Genomic DNA, 13,568 nt, shown 5'->3' with positions numbered 1-13,568 from the left:
TGGGAGTTGTGATATGCCCTGAGAACTGCTGGGTAAAGCTCTGCTCTAGGAATTATTTGGGGGGCAGTTCTCTGGCCTGTGGCATGCAAGAGGCCAGCCTAGTTGATCACAATGGTCCCTTCTGGCCTTGGAATCTATGAAAACAAATCACGCCTCTGTGCATCCAATTCTACCCCAGCGAGAAGATGAGTGAGAAAGAACCACACGTGACAGCCGCTTCGCAAAATGCACTGCTGGAAGGTGCTCAGATGCTGCAGTGATGAGGGTGGGGTAAGAACCTCTACACAACTACATGGCTGAAAAGAACATTAAGGTTGCAAAATCAAGTGCTCAAAAGTGAGGAAAGTGCCACACTGAAGGTTGCTCATGCACCATAGGCACAGCGATGGTGCTACTGTGATGATAAGCTCCTTGGGGTAAGGCTGGTCATTTTGTTCTGTGGTTGTACAGCATCAAGCACAACAGGGCCCTGCTGTGTGACTGGTGCCCTCGGCCTTGCAACAACAAACAGCAAAACCACACTGATACTTAGCCACGTGAAGCAGAGCTCTACGCTCGACCTGCTGGGGTTTCTCTGTATGGACCACAGTCACCTTTGATCAGTGCCAACGTTTCAGGGACTGTTTGGTGAAAACCAGAAAAGTCAGGCCCACCAAGTGGCCCTGTGCTCACTCTGGATTCAGAGGGAGGCAGTGACGTCAGGGCCGGAGTTAGGGCAGCTGAGAGCTTCCTCTGCCTGCAGCACCAAAGGGGCAGTCAGTGGGCCTGATTTTAGTAGAGATCAGGCCCCTGGAAGCCTCTTGCCCCTGCCCCCTCCAGCCAGCCCTCCTGCCAAGGGACCTCTCACCCCTCCAGTTAGACCCCCACTGCCCCTATTCCAGCCAGTCCCCCTCACTCCCTCTCCGGGCAGCTCCCTGTCCCATCTCTGCCACCAGCTCCTCCAGTTGGGCCTCTCACCTCTGCTTTGGCCAACCCTCCCCTCCCCCCCCCCGGTTAGGCCCCTCACCCACCACCGCTGTATCTTGAGTGACCAAAAGGGCTGCTCGAGGGGCTGGAGTGAAGCAAGGGGCCCGGCTGGGTGTACAGCTTGGCCTGTGTAAGAAACAAGGCGTGCAACTTGCTGGAAGTACTCCTGTTACTCACAGACACTGACAGAATTATTACTGAGTTTTTATAACAATGCTACTGGCCGGTATTATTGTTAAACACTGCCCAGATTCAGAGGCTCCCATCTGTTTCCCATTTTGGTGCCTCAGGTTTTCATACAGGGAAACAGTCCATCACATTTCTCTGTGCTCAAAATAACAGAGCCCATTTCGAGCTTTCAAGGGCTGCTCTCTGCTGGACGTATCTGGGGCAGTGCCTGGGTGCGTCAAAGGCCTAAAGGATTCTGGGGGACCGTGCTGACTCGCAGAGCTGGGGCAGGGTGATCAGTGCCCTGTGGCTGACAGAGGGAAGGGCTCCAGCAGGCCTGGTTCTTTCAGCTCTGCAGCAGGTCTCGTACACTCACAGCAGCAGCAAAGCGTTGTGTTTAGAGACACTCCTTGAATGTCCCAGGGCGTGAGGAGAAGAGCAGACAGGGCTGACCCAGGAGCAGCAGAACCAGAGGGTTTGATTTTATGTGCTCAGAGCTGGGCAGACTATGGGCTGTCGTCGGGGAGGGTCCTTTCATCCCAGCTTTCTCTGCCTTGTTAACTCAGTGTCGCTCCTCTTACGCCTTGGCTTTCATGGCTCTTACAGGCACTTGAGCTATTCAGAGCTGGGGGAGCTGGGAGAAGTGCGACCTGCATGGGTGTCACTGACCCAGGTGGGCCCAGTGATCCAGGCTCCAGATGGATGGACTCAAGCCAGGCCAGGCGGGTAGCATCGGAGCCGGATGGCTGGAATCACAATGGGTGGGCCCTGCAGCACTGAACTGAAGCAGCTGGGCTCTGCAAAGTAGGATCTGCAGAGTGGGGCTAGAAATTCAGAGCAGCGACCCTGGAGCGGCTGGTCCTGGGGAGCTGCACTCTGCAGAATTGCAGTGACCACATGTCAGATGTGCTTGAGACCCTGCCACTGAGCCACAGCATCCCTCTGGGCTGGCTCCAAGAAAGGGGGCTGGTGACTCTCACGGCCGGGGCGTCTGCTCTGCTGAGGCTGGGTTTGCTGTTTCATGGTCATACTCGGAGCTGGTAGACTAGTGACTGTCTTCCTAGAAAAGGGCTGGATCCATTGGATCAGGATTGGATTGATTTCCATGATGATGACCCTGACTCCAAAGTTTCTCAAGGCTTGAGCACAACCTTTGCCAACATCACCGTAGCCTGCCACGACGGCCACTTTCCCAGCAATCATGACATCCGTGGCATGTTTAATGCCATCAATAAGGGACTCTCGGCAACCATAAAGGTTATTGAGTTTACTCTTGGTGACAGAATCATTGACGTTGATGGCTGACACTTTCAGGCTCCCATTGGCTTTCATTTTATACAGATTGTGAACCCCGGTAGTTGTCTCCTCCGAGATGCCTTTAATTCCTTTCAGGAGCTGTGGGAGTTTGGTGTGAACCAGGTTGGTGAGGTCCCCACTGTCATCTAAAATCATGTTTAATGGCTGCCCATCCTTGAAATAGAGGGTCTGCTCGATGCACCGCAAGTATTCCTCGTCGGTCTCCCATTTCCAGGCAAACACAGGAATACCGGCTTTAGCAATGGCGGCAGCAGCAGCATGGTCCTGAGTGGAGAAAATGTTGCAGCTTGACCATGTACCATGGGCAGGGTGAGAACAACTAACTGCGTTCACTAACTGCACCCAACATGCCAGGCCCAGCTCCATACACACAGCGGCTGTGGCTGGGCTCTGGCAGCTTCGAAAACAGAGGACAGTGTGTGCCCCACTCGAGGGCTCATGAGCTGTGTAAAGATATATCACCCTATTCCTGTACACTACATACTCCACCACCTTAGGGTACAAGGGCCTAGAAAAGTTCCATCTGTCTTGCTGTCAGATCCATGGTCCCTGAACACACCACGTGCTACACATTCAGTTCAGGAGGTAACCTCTCAAAGGCCTCCCAGCAGTGTCTGGGCTAGTTTCTGTTCTTCCTGAGGTAGCATCAAGATCACTCATAGCAACAGGGCCAGGAGACACACTGGCACTACCACCAGGCATTGTCAGCAGCCGTATAGTGGCTTGGTATGTTCAATAGGTATGGCTGGTATAAAACATCCTGCTGCACTCGTGTCTTGTGGAGGGCCCCATCAGCACCGGTAAGGAAAAAGACTGGGATGATCTGTATTTGTGTTGATTTCAAGGTTACCACTGATACCACCCAGTACTGCAGGCAGATTGGTATCCTTTACCTGGAATTGAGGATATATTTGCCTTATTCACTGTGGGATGCTTTTCTCCCAGATTGCCCTGACCTGAGCCTATCTGCAAATGAGATCAAAAACAGTACCTCCCGGTTAATGGACGTACTGTACGCGTACATTCAGCTTTTGTGTCTTGTGCTTTATGCACCCGTCTTGTCAATGGAAAGGCCGCGGTATGTAACTGGGTCTTGGAAAAATTCACACTTCTCCTTGTTTGCTCTAGACCACACTCATTACCAGCTTTCATGACGAGCATATTGTCCAAGTAACGCTGAGAGCCAGGAATGCCCTGTATGACTTGGTCTGTCAAAATACCACCCTGTTATATCGGAATGAGCCCATCTGAGCATGTCTACACTGGAGGTGGGGGTGTAATTCCCAGCTCCCACAGACATACACATGCTAACGGCTCAGGCTACGGCAGTAAAAATAACAGGCTGTGATGGCACAAGTGGTACGTACTTAGGATCTCAGATGGCCTGAGACACTGCCTGTGCCGCCAGGCCCACGTGGCTATTTTGAGTCCCCTAACTCAAGGAGGGCTGCCTCAGCTGGGAATCACACCTTCTATCTGCAGGGTACGCGTACAGTACGTCCATTAACCGGGAGGTTCTGTTTTCGATCTCATTTGCAGATAGGCTCAGGTCAGGTCAATCTGGGAGAAAAGCATCCCACAGTGAATAAGGCAAATATATCCTCAGTCCCAGGTAAAGGATACCAATCTGCCTGCAGTACTGGGTGGTATCAGTGGTAACCTTGAAATCAACACAAATACAGATCGTCCCAGTCTTTTTCCTTACCGGTGCTGATGGGGCCCTCCATTCGTTCCGGTTAACCTTGATAGAATTCCAGAGTCTAGTAAGGGCAGAAGTTTTGCCCCTGCCTTTGGACTCAAAGCAAAAGGCAGTGGATGAGCTTTACCACATTTAAGAGCTGCTCTGTCTTCAAGCACAGTTCTTGCTTTGATGTAGTTTGAGGCTCTGATACCAGACTGAAAGGTGTCAGCTGCCTCATTCAAAAGTTCAGCGGATTTTTGTTTGGGGCCAGAGTTCAACATTTGTTTTGTTTTTAAAACCTGCAGGCATTGTATGCTTTGCTAGTCCAGGTGAATCTCTCCAAGCCTCTCTCTAGCAAATAATGCAGAACTCCCTCGCATCACAATACAGAGGTTTAGCAGCTGCTGTTTACACTGTAATAACTCCCAGGATAGCGAGGATTTCCTCTGTATATGTTTGACGGGCACTGAGTTTGCTACAACTTCATCTCCTCAATTCTCTGATCATCCTGCTATGAAATTACAGACACAGAAGAGCCCGAATCAAGCTCGGTTTTCAGTCCTACTTCTTCCACTTGTAAAGAAATGCAAATAACACTGCATGTATTGTCTTCTAAACTAGACAGTTGTAGAGACGCTAGAATGTTCTGACTGGACTCCACGTTGGCATCTGCAAGATGATTCATCTGAAATCTACTGGTAGTCCCTTGTGAGGTGTTGGTGGTACCTTTTGCACTGACCTGCTCATTTGCTCTGTGTGCCTGCGGTGGGGAGTGCACCCCGCACAAGACCTGAAGGGGTTAAGGTGGCTGGGTCAGCCAATTAACTGCCCAGGCTGCACCTGGAGAAGAAGCCAGGGAGCAGGGATTAATTAGACCAGGCTCAGCTGGACAGGAAATGGGGGGTGTATAAAGCTCAGGAGCTGCGAGCAGCTGGGGTCTGCAGGGAAGTGGTCTGCACTCACTGACGGGAGGTGTGTTTGTGACTACAGAGTAGTCTGCACTTATTCCGGGTGGGAGAGAGAGGAGTTTGGTCTGGCAAACCCAGAGGGAACCAGAAAGGTAGGAAAGGCTTAGAGGACAAGTAGCAAGGCATAGGATAGTGCAGACCTTGGCTGCTGATCAGAGGGTCCCTGAGCTGGGCACCTGAGTAGAGGGCAGGTCGGGGTTCCCTGAACAGCCACCGAGGAAGTGGCACAGACCAGGCACCGGAGAGCAGACAGCTGGGGACAGTTTGCCCTGCAAGGGGAGGACCATGGTGACCTGGCCGGAGGGCCACATCACAAAGAGGAAGCAGCAGCTCTCAGAGCGAGAGGGGCCACAGGACGAGAGAGGATGACTGGTGGAGACACTGCCAGAGATGGGCACAGCATCTGGAAGGAGCTAATCCCCAAAGTGGCCAGGAGGAGGCACCCCTACCGGTGAGTGGACCCTGTGACAGTGCCCCAATTTGTTGCGGTTTCTGCAAGATTTGTCCTTGAACCAGCAGTCACTTGCAGTATGAGACGGTTTTGCACAACGAAAGCCCCCAGTCATCGACTAGCCTCCAGTCTGTGCTTTCCGTTGGACTCCCCAGTTTATCACACGCCCAGATCACATGCTGCTGTTGCAGCTCCCTGGCGGCGGTAATGGCTGTGTCCAGTGATACGGCAATTTCTAGTGCACACTTTGGGGTCAAATCAGCCTCAGTCAACAGCCGTTTCTAGGTTGCTTTGTTTTGCATCCCCCTCCCGTTAACCAGTCCCTTAATGCATCATTTAAACTCTCTCCAAACGAGCAGTGCTCGGTCCAGCTCATTAATCCAGCCACAGATTCAGGAACTGTCTGGTTTTGTTTTCTGGAGTCTGTCTATAAAAGCGAAGCGGCTCCGCAATCCCCAGCAGCTTTGGAGATCAGGGGGTGGGTGGAATTTCCACAAACTCAGCACATATTGTGTCGATGGGTTTAACAGGAGCCGTTACGCTGCATAGACAGCTACAGGCATTAGCTCCCATTACACTCAGTAAAGCCATCACCTTTTTCTCATCACATGTCCCGTTGTTATTCCAGGCTGTCCCAGTCCCTCGGTACAGGGTGGGCCAGTTCTCTACCGAGCTACCAAACAGGTCCATGTTCCCCAAGTAGTCAGACATATTTAACCCCCTTTTATTTATTTTTCTCTGAATGAGCAATTAGTTTGCAGTCCTAGTGGCTGCGCTTTCAGTTTCACTAGGCATCTGCCGTCACTCTCTGGGTCACTGTTCTTCTGGACTAGAGTCCTTCCCTTGTCACCGTTTGTGGTGGCTTTTGCTCTTTCCACAACGAACGCACGAAAGAGCCGCACAGGCCCAGTGGGGTCCAGATAACCGTGTTCCCTGAGCATGTACAACAAGCCAGGCCTAGCTACATACCCACAGCTGCTCTGGCAGGATTCTAGCCACTCCTGCAACATAGGACACAGTGAGCGCCACTGACGGGCTCACGCCCTATTTAAAGGGATACTACTTATTCCAATATACTGGGCACCTATTCCACCGTGGCAGAACCCATCACAGACATTCAGCAGCCTTGACAGTCCCTACTAGACCAGCTGCTCTCTTCAGAGCTAGTGTGTTCCTGAGCTTTCTGGAGTAAAGGGGGAGGACGAGTAAAGCATTATGGGGCGTGTGTGACCCAGAGAAGAACTCCTGAGGTCTGGATGAACTGGAGGTGAGAGGGAGTAATTGAGACACCAGAGGTCAGGGCATGAAGAGCAAGCCCTTGAGAGGCTGGTAAAAGCTTCTGACAGAACAAGGAGTAATGGTTTCAAGTTGCAGTGTGGGAGGTTTAGGTTGGATATTAGGAAACACTATTTCACTAGGAGGGTGGTGAAGCACTGGAATGGGTTACCTAGGGAGGTGGTGGAATCTCCTTCCTTAGAGGTTTTTCAGGTCAGGCTTGACAAAGCCCTGGCTGGGATGATTTAGTTGGGGATTGGTCCTGCTTTGAGCAGGGGGTTGGACTAGATACCTCCTGAGGTCCCTTCCAACCCTGAGATTCTATGATACAAGCAGCCAGCCCTTCAGGTTTCTACTGAACTTTCTGTAGTGTTACCATCTCGAGCTGAGGTATGCATCTGCCCTACTGGCTGGAGATTTCTTCCAGCAAAGCTGTTTCAGATGGGTTGGGGCAACAGAGAAACTGACCCACCAGAAAGGCCCAGTCTGGCTCATTCTGCTATGAAAGGTCACCTCATGGGAACTCAGTGAGAGCACAGGATCCATGCCGGGCTGCCCGGACTTCGGCTGCGCCATTCACTCTGGATGAGTAATTTCCAGCCCTGACTGAAATTGCTGTGGATGAAGAGTTTCCCCAACAGCTTGATGTGTGCAGGGACCGGAGGCCCTGACTGATTCTGACATCTGAGGTCAGGTGGCCCCCCAGTCTTCATGGGTATGCTGGCTGGCCACACCCTGTATCAGCTGAATTTAAGGAGGCCTGCTGGTGTGGCTGCTGTCCCCCAGGCATTCTCTGAAAGCTGGTCATCAACGGAAAGAGCATCTGGGATTATCAGGCACCCCCTTGGGGTGTGCTCTGCTCTGCTAAGTGGCAGATCCGAAAATGGAAGTGGGAAAGCCTCATCCAGTAGGGATGCATGTTCCTCGTGGGGTCCCCCAGGGACCTGTGCTCAGCCCAGTGCCATTCAATATCTTTTATCAATGGTCTTGAGGGAAATATAAAATCATTGCATGCCAAGTCTGTAAATTACTGAAAAATGGTGGAGTGATGGGGACAGGTTAGTTATACAGAGTGTTCTGAACACTTGATATACTGGGTTCATTTGAACAACACGTGCTTAAAAGCAGGGTCATATATCTAGGAACCAAAACTGTAGGTCACGTTACTAGATTGGGCCCTGTACCCTAGAAAGCAGTGACTCTGACAGGGACTTAGCGGTCCTGGTAGGAACCAGCAGGACCTGAGATCCCAATGCAATGTTGTGGCTAAGGAGGCTGGTGCAATTCTTGGATGTATAAACAAGGGAATGAGACCAAGTAGGAATAGAGAGGCAGCCTTACCGCTGTATATGGCATTAATGAGACCATTACTGGATACTGGGTCCAGTTCTGGTGTCCACACTTCACAAAGGGTATTGGAAAAACCTGGAAGAGGCTCAGAAAAGAGCACCAAGGATGATTTGAGAACTGGAAGACCTGCTTTATAGTGAGAGACTAAAGAAGCTCAATCTATTCAATTTGTCCAAGAGAAGATTTGATCGTGATCTACAAGTACCTACATAGGGAAGAGATTATTGATAGTGGATGGCTCTTTAATCTAACCAAAAACGGCATAACAAGATTCAATAGTTGGAAGTGGAAACTAGAGAAATTCAGAAAAAATTAGGTGCAAATTTTTAATAACCAGGGTAATTAATAATTGGACCAACTTACCTAGGGATGTGATGCATTCTCCAGCACTTGGAGTCTTTAAATCAGGACGGGTTACGCATTATGTTTCCCAACTTTCAAAAGTTGTTTTATATGGGAACTAACTTCAATAGAAATTATGTCTGGTCAGTTTGGAAACAAACACACACACAAATAATGTTGCCGATATTTGCATGGCAATGATTTGTAAACCAATTAATACTTCCTAAAGAAAAAACAGATTTTTTTTTAAAAAATCAGGATTGGAGCTCTTTCTAAACACCAGGCTTCAACCAGCCAGGCATTATGGGCTCCATGCGGGAATCACTATGAAGGAGTCAGGCTGGATGATCAGAATGCTCGTTTCTGGCCTTCAGATCGATGCATAAACTCGCTGCCTGCACTGTTGCTGGCAGAGTTTCTCCGGTGTACGTTTGTCAGTCTGTTTCCAGTGATTCATTGTAACCCTGCAGCTAAGTGCCCTCAGAACCTCCCCCTTCCCTCTCTACTGCCAGACAGTGAAATTCATCCTTTGCCAAGAGCAAACACGAGACCTGAAGTCCCATGAGGCCCAAATGCCAGTTTAGTCACTGCAGCTCCCTGAGAGCCTTTGCACGGGGCTGCAGTGATACAGCATCGAAGATTCAGACACTGATGGCTTGGTGACCTGTGGGTAGCTAATGTGTGTTACTTGGAGACAAGTGTCTCTAGAGGAAATGGTTTGGAAATGGAAACATTTTCTGCCCCTCCTGTCCTGAGCTAGGAGTCAAACCCCAGGCAAGCTGCATTTTAAAATGTAAAACACAGTAACCTGGGAAGCTCAGGCAGGTGTTTTGCCAGACTGTGTTGTCTTTGCACTGACAGGGAGAATACGTCAAGCCAGGTGTCTGGGAGTCTGAAAAGGCAACTGGGAAAAGCCTTTTCTGAACAGAGAAAGTGTGTCTAAGATGTGCCTTGAAGCCACCTGGAATGCAAGAGCAGGAACTATGCAGATGCTGCCAACCCTTCACAGATTCTAAGGCCGGAATGGATCATTGTGATCATCTAGGCTGATGATCAGCACAGCCCAGAGAACTGGCTCCAACAGAATTCCTAGAGCGGAGCTTTTAGAGAAACAGCCAATCTTGATTTAAACATTGTCAGTGACGGAGAATCCATCACGTCCCTCGGTAAATTGTTCCAGTGGTTACAATCTCACTGTCAACATTTCACACTCTATTTCCAGTCTGAGTTTGTCTAGCTTCAACTTCCAGCCATCGGATCATGATAGACCTTTCTCTGCTGGATTGAAGAGTCTATAATTAGATATTTGTTCCCCATGTAGATACTGATAGACTGTGATCAAGTCATGTCTTAACCTTCTCTTTACTAAGCTAAGTAGATTGAGCTCATTGAGTCTATCACTAGAAGGCAGGTTTTTTAACCTTTAATCGTTCTTGTGGTTCTTCTCTAAACCTGCTCCAGTTTATCAACATCCTTCTTGAACTGTGGGCACTAGGACTGGACACTATTCCAGCACTGGTTGCACCAGTGCCAAATACAGAGATAAAATAACATCTCTGCTCCTACTTGAGATTTCACTGTTTATGCATCCCAGGATCGCATTAGCTTTTTTTGGCCACAGCATCACACTGGGAGCTCAGGTTCAGCGGATTATCCACTGTGGCCCCCAGAGCTCTTTTAGTGTCACTGCTTCCCAAGATAGAGTTCCCACAACCTTTATGTGTGGCCTATATTCTTTGTTCCTATATGTACACATTTACATTTAGCTGTATTAAAACACAAATTGTTTGCTTGCACTCAGTTTACCAAGCAATCCAGATCACTCTGAACCAGTGAGCTGTCCTGTTGATTATTTACCGCTCCCTCGGTTTTTCTGTCATCTGCAAATCAGCGATGATATTGTTTTCTTACAGGTCATTAAAAATGTTAACTAGCGTAGGGCCAAGAACTGATCCCTGCGGGACCCTACTGGAAACACATCCACTCAGTGATGATTCTCTGCTTATAGTTACATATTGAGACCTATCAGTTAGCCAATTTTAATCCATTTAACGTGTGCTGCATTCATTTTATATAGTTCTAGTTTTTTAATCAAAATGTCATGCAGTACCAAGTCAAATGTCTTACAGAAGTCTAAGTATGTTACATCAATACAATTACTTTTATCAACCAAACTTGTAATCTCATCAAAAAAGATATTAAGTTAGCTTGACAAGATCTATTTTCTGTAAACCCATGTTGATTTACATTCATTACATTACCCTCCTTACATTATTTATTAACTGAGTCTTGTATCAGCCACTTATTAGCTTGCCTTGGACCAATGTCAGGCTGACAGACCCATAATTACCCAGGTCATCCTATTTATCCTTTTAAAAAATTGGCACATTCGCTTTCTTACGGTCTTCTGGAACTTCCTCAGTGCGCCAAGACTTATTGAAAATCAACCTTGATGATCCAGTGAGCTCCACAGCCAGCTCTTTTAAAACTCTTGGATGCAAGTTATCTGACTCTGCTGCTTTGAAAATGTCTTACCTTAGTAGCTTTTGTTTAACATCCTCCAGAGGTACTAGGGGAATGGAAAGAGTGATGAGACAAATACAGACCAGAAATATTTATTGAACACTTCCCTGCCTTTTCTGCATTATTATTGATAATTCTACCATTTCCATGTAGTAATGGACCAATAGCCTTGTCAGGATTCTTTTGTTCCTAGTATATTTTAAAAACTCCTCCTTATTGTCCTTAACTTTGCTTGTATTTATATTTATTACTATTAACTTTCCCTTTCTTCCATTTGTAATTTTATATCTATATATCTGTATCTATACCCATATAATAGTTGCCTTCAACTTTCCTTCTAAACCAGGTCATTTTTTTTTAACCAGCATGACCGTCTTCCTCATTCGTGGGATTGTGACTTTTTGGGCCTCTGGTAAGGTGTTCTTTAATGATTCTCAATTATCATTCACATTTGTCTGATTACATTCTTCCTCCCAGCTGATTTGGCTCATAATTGTTTTCAGCTTTGTGAAATTAGGCCTATTAAAGCACCAAGTATATATATGACTGGTCCGGACTTTATTCTGCTGGCACACTATAAATGCGGTCAAGTCATGAATACTTGTACCCGAGGTACCATTAATTTTTAGTTCTGTGATCAGTTCTTCTTTAACTGTTGGGAATTCTATATTAGACATTGTCCTCTGCATTGTCTGCAACAGTTTTTATGTTAGGAAATCATGATAGTGTTTAGAAATTCAAACCATGTTTTAGTACTGGCAGCCTGAGACTTCCAACATATGTCACTCTTGAAGAACCCATGATCATGCAGCTCTCCCGCCCCCCATACAAATTGTAGATAGGTGGGTAAGGAAGCAGTCATCCTGTTCCCTAGAATATTTTGGTGGTCTGTAGCAGCCACCAATTATACCCCATCTTGTGCTTTCTATGTTAAGACATTGATCTGTAAGCATTCAAGATCATTTTCTTCTGAGTTATCAGTGACACAAACATTTTTTATGTAGAATGTCACCTCCCTCTGCTTTTGCCCACTCAGTCCTTCCTAAATAGGTTATAACCATGGATTTCAACTTTCCACTTGTGCGAATCATCCCACCGGGTTTCAATCATACCAACTAGATCAAATTTATGCTCATAAATGAGCCATTCTAGTTCCTCTCGTTCATCACCCAGGCTCTTCTCAGTGGTGTATAGGCAATTTGAGAATTTCCTCTCCATGTCCTTTGGTTACTAGATTAATTTTGTTCTCAGCATGACAATTCTGTGCTAACAGATGCTCATATCTTCCCTCTTTTTACCCTCCCCTTCTGCTGTTAGTTTCCCCTCTCCTAACTACTCTAGCCAACCTGTTATCGAGGAGAATGGCTCTTCTGGGGAACTCCAAGCAGCCAGAACCCTTCCCTTTGCTGGGGCAGGCATGGGACCATATGGATTGTGGGGCTGGAAGGCGTAAGGTCACACATTCCCACTGCCACAGATGCCATCTGCTCGATGTTGGGTTTTCAGCCATCTCCCCAGGCTGCCACTCTGGATCAGTGGACAGTGCTCTTAACCTTGAAAGCTCACATTAGGGCTCTGGGACATACCAAGTAGTAAGCAGTGCTCACCCCATGCTGACACTGTCCTGCAGTCCTTGAGCTGTGCATGTTCATAGATATAAGAAGATTCCAGGAACGTCACCCTGAAGCCTGGAATGTCTGTTGAGTCAGTGTGAGGAGATGGTGGAAGCAGCTACAGGCAGCCTCTAGAGCTCTTTTGCTTCAGAATATCACCAGGTTCAGTCTTCAGTGGGATTCACGGTCTGTTACCATTCAGTTTTTAAGTTCTCAGGCATTTTGTCTTCACGAATTACACCCGTGTGATGTACAGCTACAGTCAGGCATGTATCTGTGCCATGCCCAGGGTCCTAGGCCACTGTGAGGTAACTCAGCCAGTCACCACACTTACTTGACAATTAATTTACATGCAACAATTTCATTGGTTGTTTGAGGGAGACTGCACAGAAGGTGGGTCACCCGCCATGCCCATGTGATGGAATAGGCTTTCAGATGCTACTACAGAATGAGATCACGCGGGGCTGGGGAGGCAGGGGACACGGTCTCTGGGATAGCTGAGTTCTCTCATCTTTGGTTTGTTTTTGACGGTGTGGATGCTTTCTTCACTGAAACGTATTCTCTGTGTGTGTGGTGGGGGGACCCTGAACATTTTCACAGGGGGATACTTGACATTTAGCTGGTGATCAGTTCCCCTTATTGCACAGAATGCCAAGCTCTGGAGAATGGGGACAGAAGTGAATGTGAATGGTAGGTTCAACTCATTGCCAGTGGAAAAACCTGGGAAAGGTGAGGAGTGAACCACACTCTGCAGCGGGATATCTGGCATCTGACCATGCAGAAGGCTGGGATTTCCTACTGACTTGGCGTAATTTCAGGTCTGTGGTGAGAACAGCTGCATTGTGTCCTGGGATATGCAGGCAGTGGGTTGGCAGGGGTTGGCATGCGATGCAGATGTGAGCTGTACTGTTGGG

General features: G+C 48.0%; 1 protein-coding gene across 12 annotated transcripts in view; it reads right to left on the bottom strand.

Moving 5' to 3' along the window:
- The window catches only part of LOC120385943 (adenosylhomocysteinase B-like), a 116,917-nt gene extending 103,974 nt beyond the window's left edge, over positions 1-12,943 (bottom strand). For 3 of the 12 annotated variants that reach the window (XR_005589438.1, XR_005589437.1, XR_005589434.1), the window contains exons 1-2: positions 12,649-12,943; positions 11,054-11,087 (exon numbers count right to left, since the gene is read on the bottom strand). Coding sequence is in view for 2 of the 12 variants with exons in the window: in XM_039504560.1 (XP_039360494.1) it covers positions 2,035-2,715; positions 12,628-12,693 (747 nt within the window). In the remaining 10 variants the exon portion in view is untranslated. Of the gene's footprint in view, positions 1-1,951; positions 2,716-11,053; positions 11,088-12,627 lie in introns of those variants that run through there. The other 9 variants (XR_005589443.1, XR_005589439.1, XR_005589444.1 and 6 more) reach the window with 7 other exon arrangements.
- Positions 12,944-13,568: the final 625 nt, after the last annotated feature.

Source organism: Mauremys reevesii, linkage group 18 (assembly GCF_016161935.1).
Source record: "Mauremys reevesii isolate NIE-2019 linkage group 18, ASM1616193v1, whole genome shotgun sequence".
In the NCBI taxonomy this organism is placed as follows: domain Eukaryota; kingdom Metazoa; phylum Chordata; order Testudines; family Geoemydidae; genus Mauremys; species Mauremys reevesii.
Note: the sequence above shows the minus strand (reverse complement) of the source record. Positions and strands in the feature narration are given on the sequence as shown.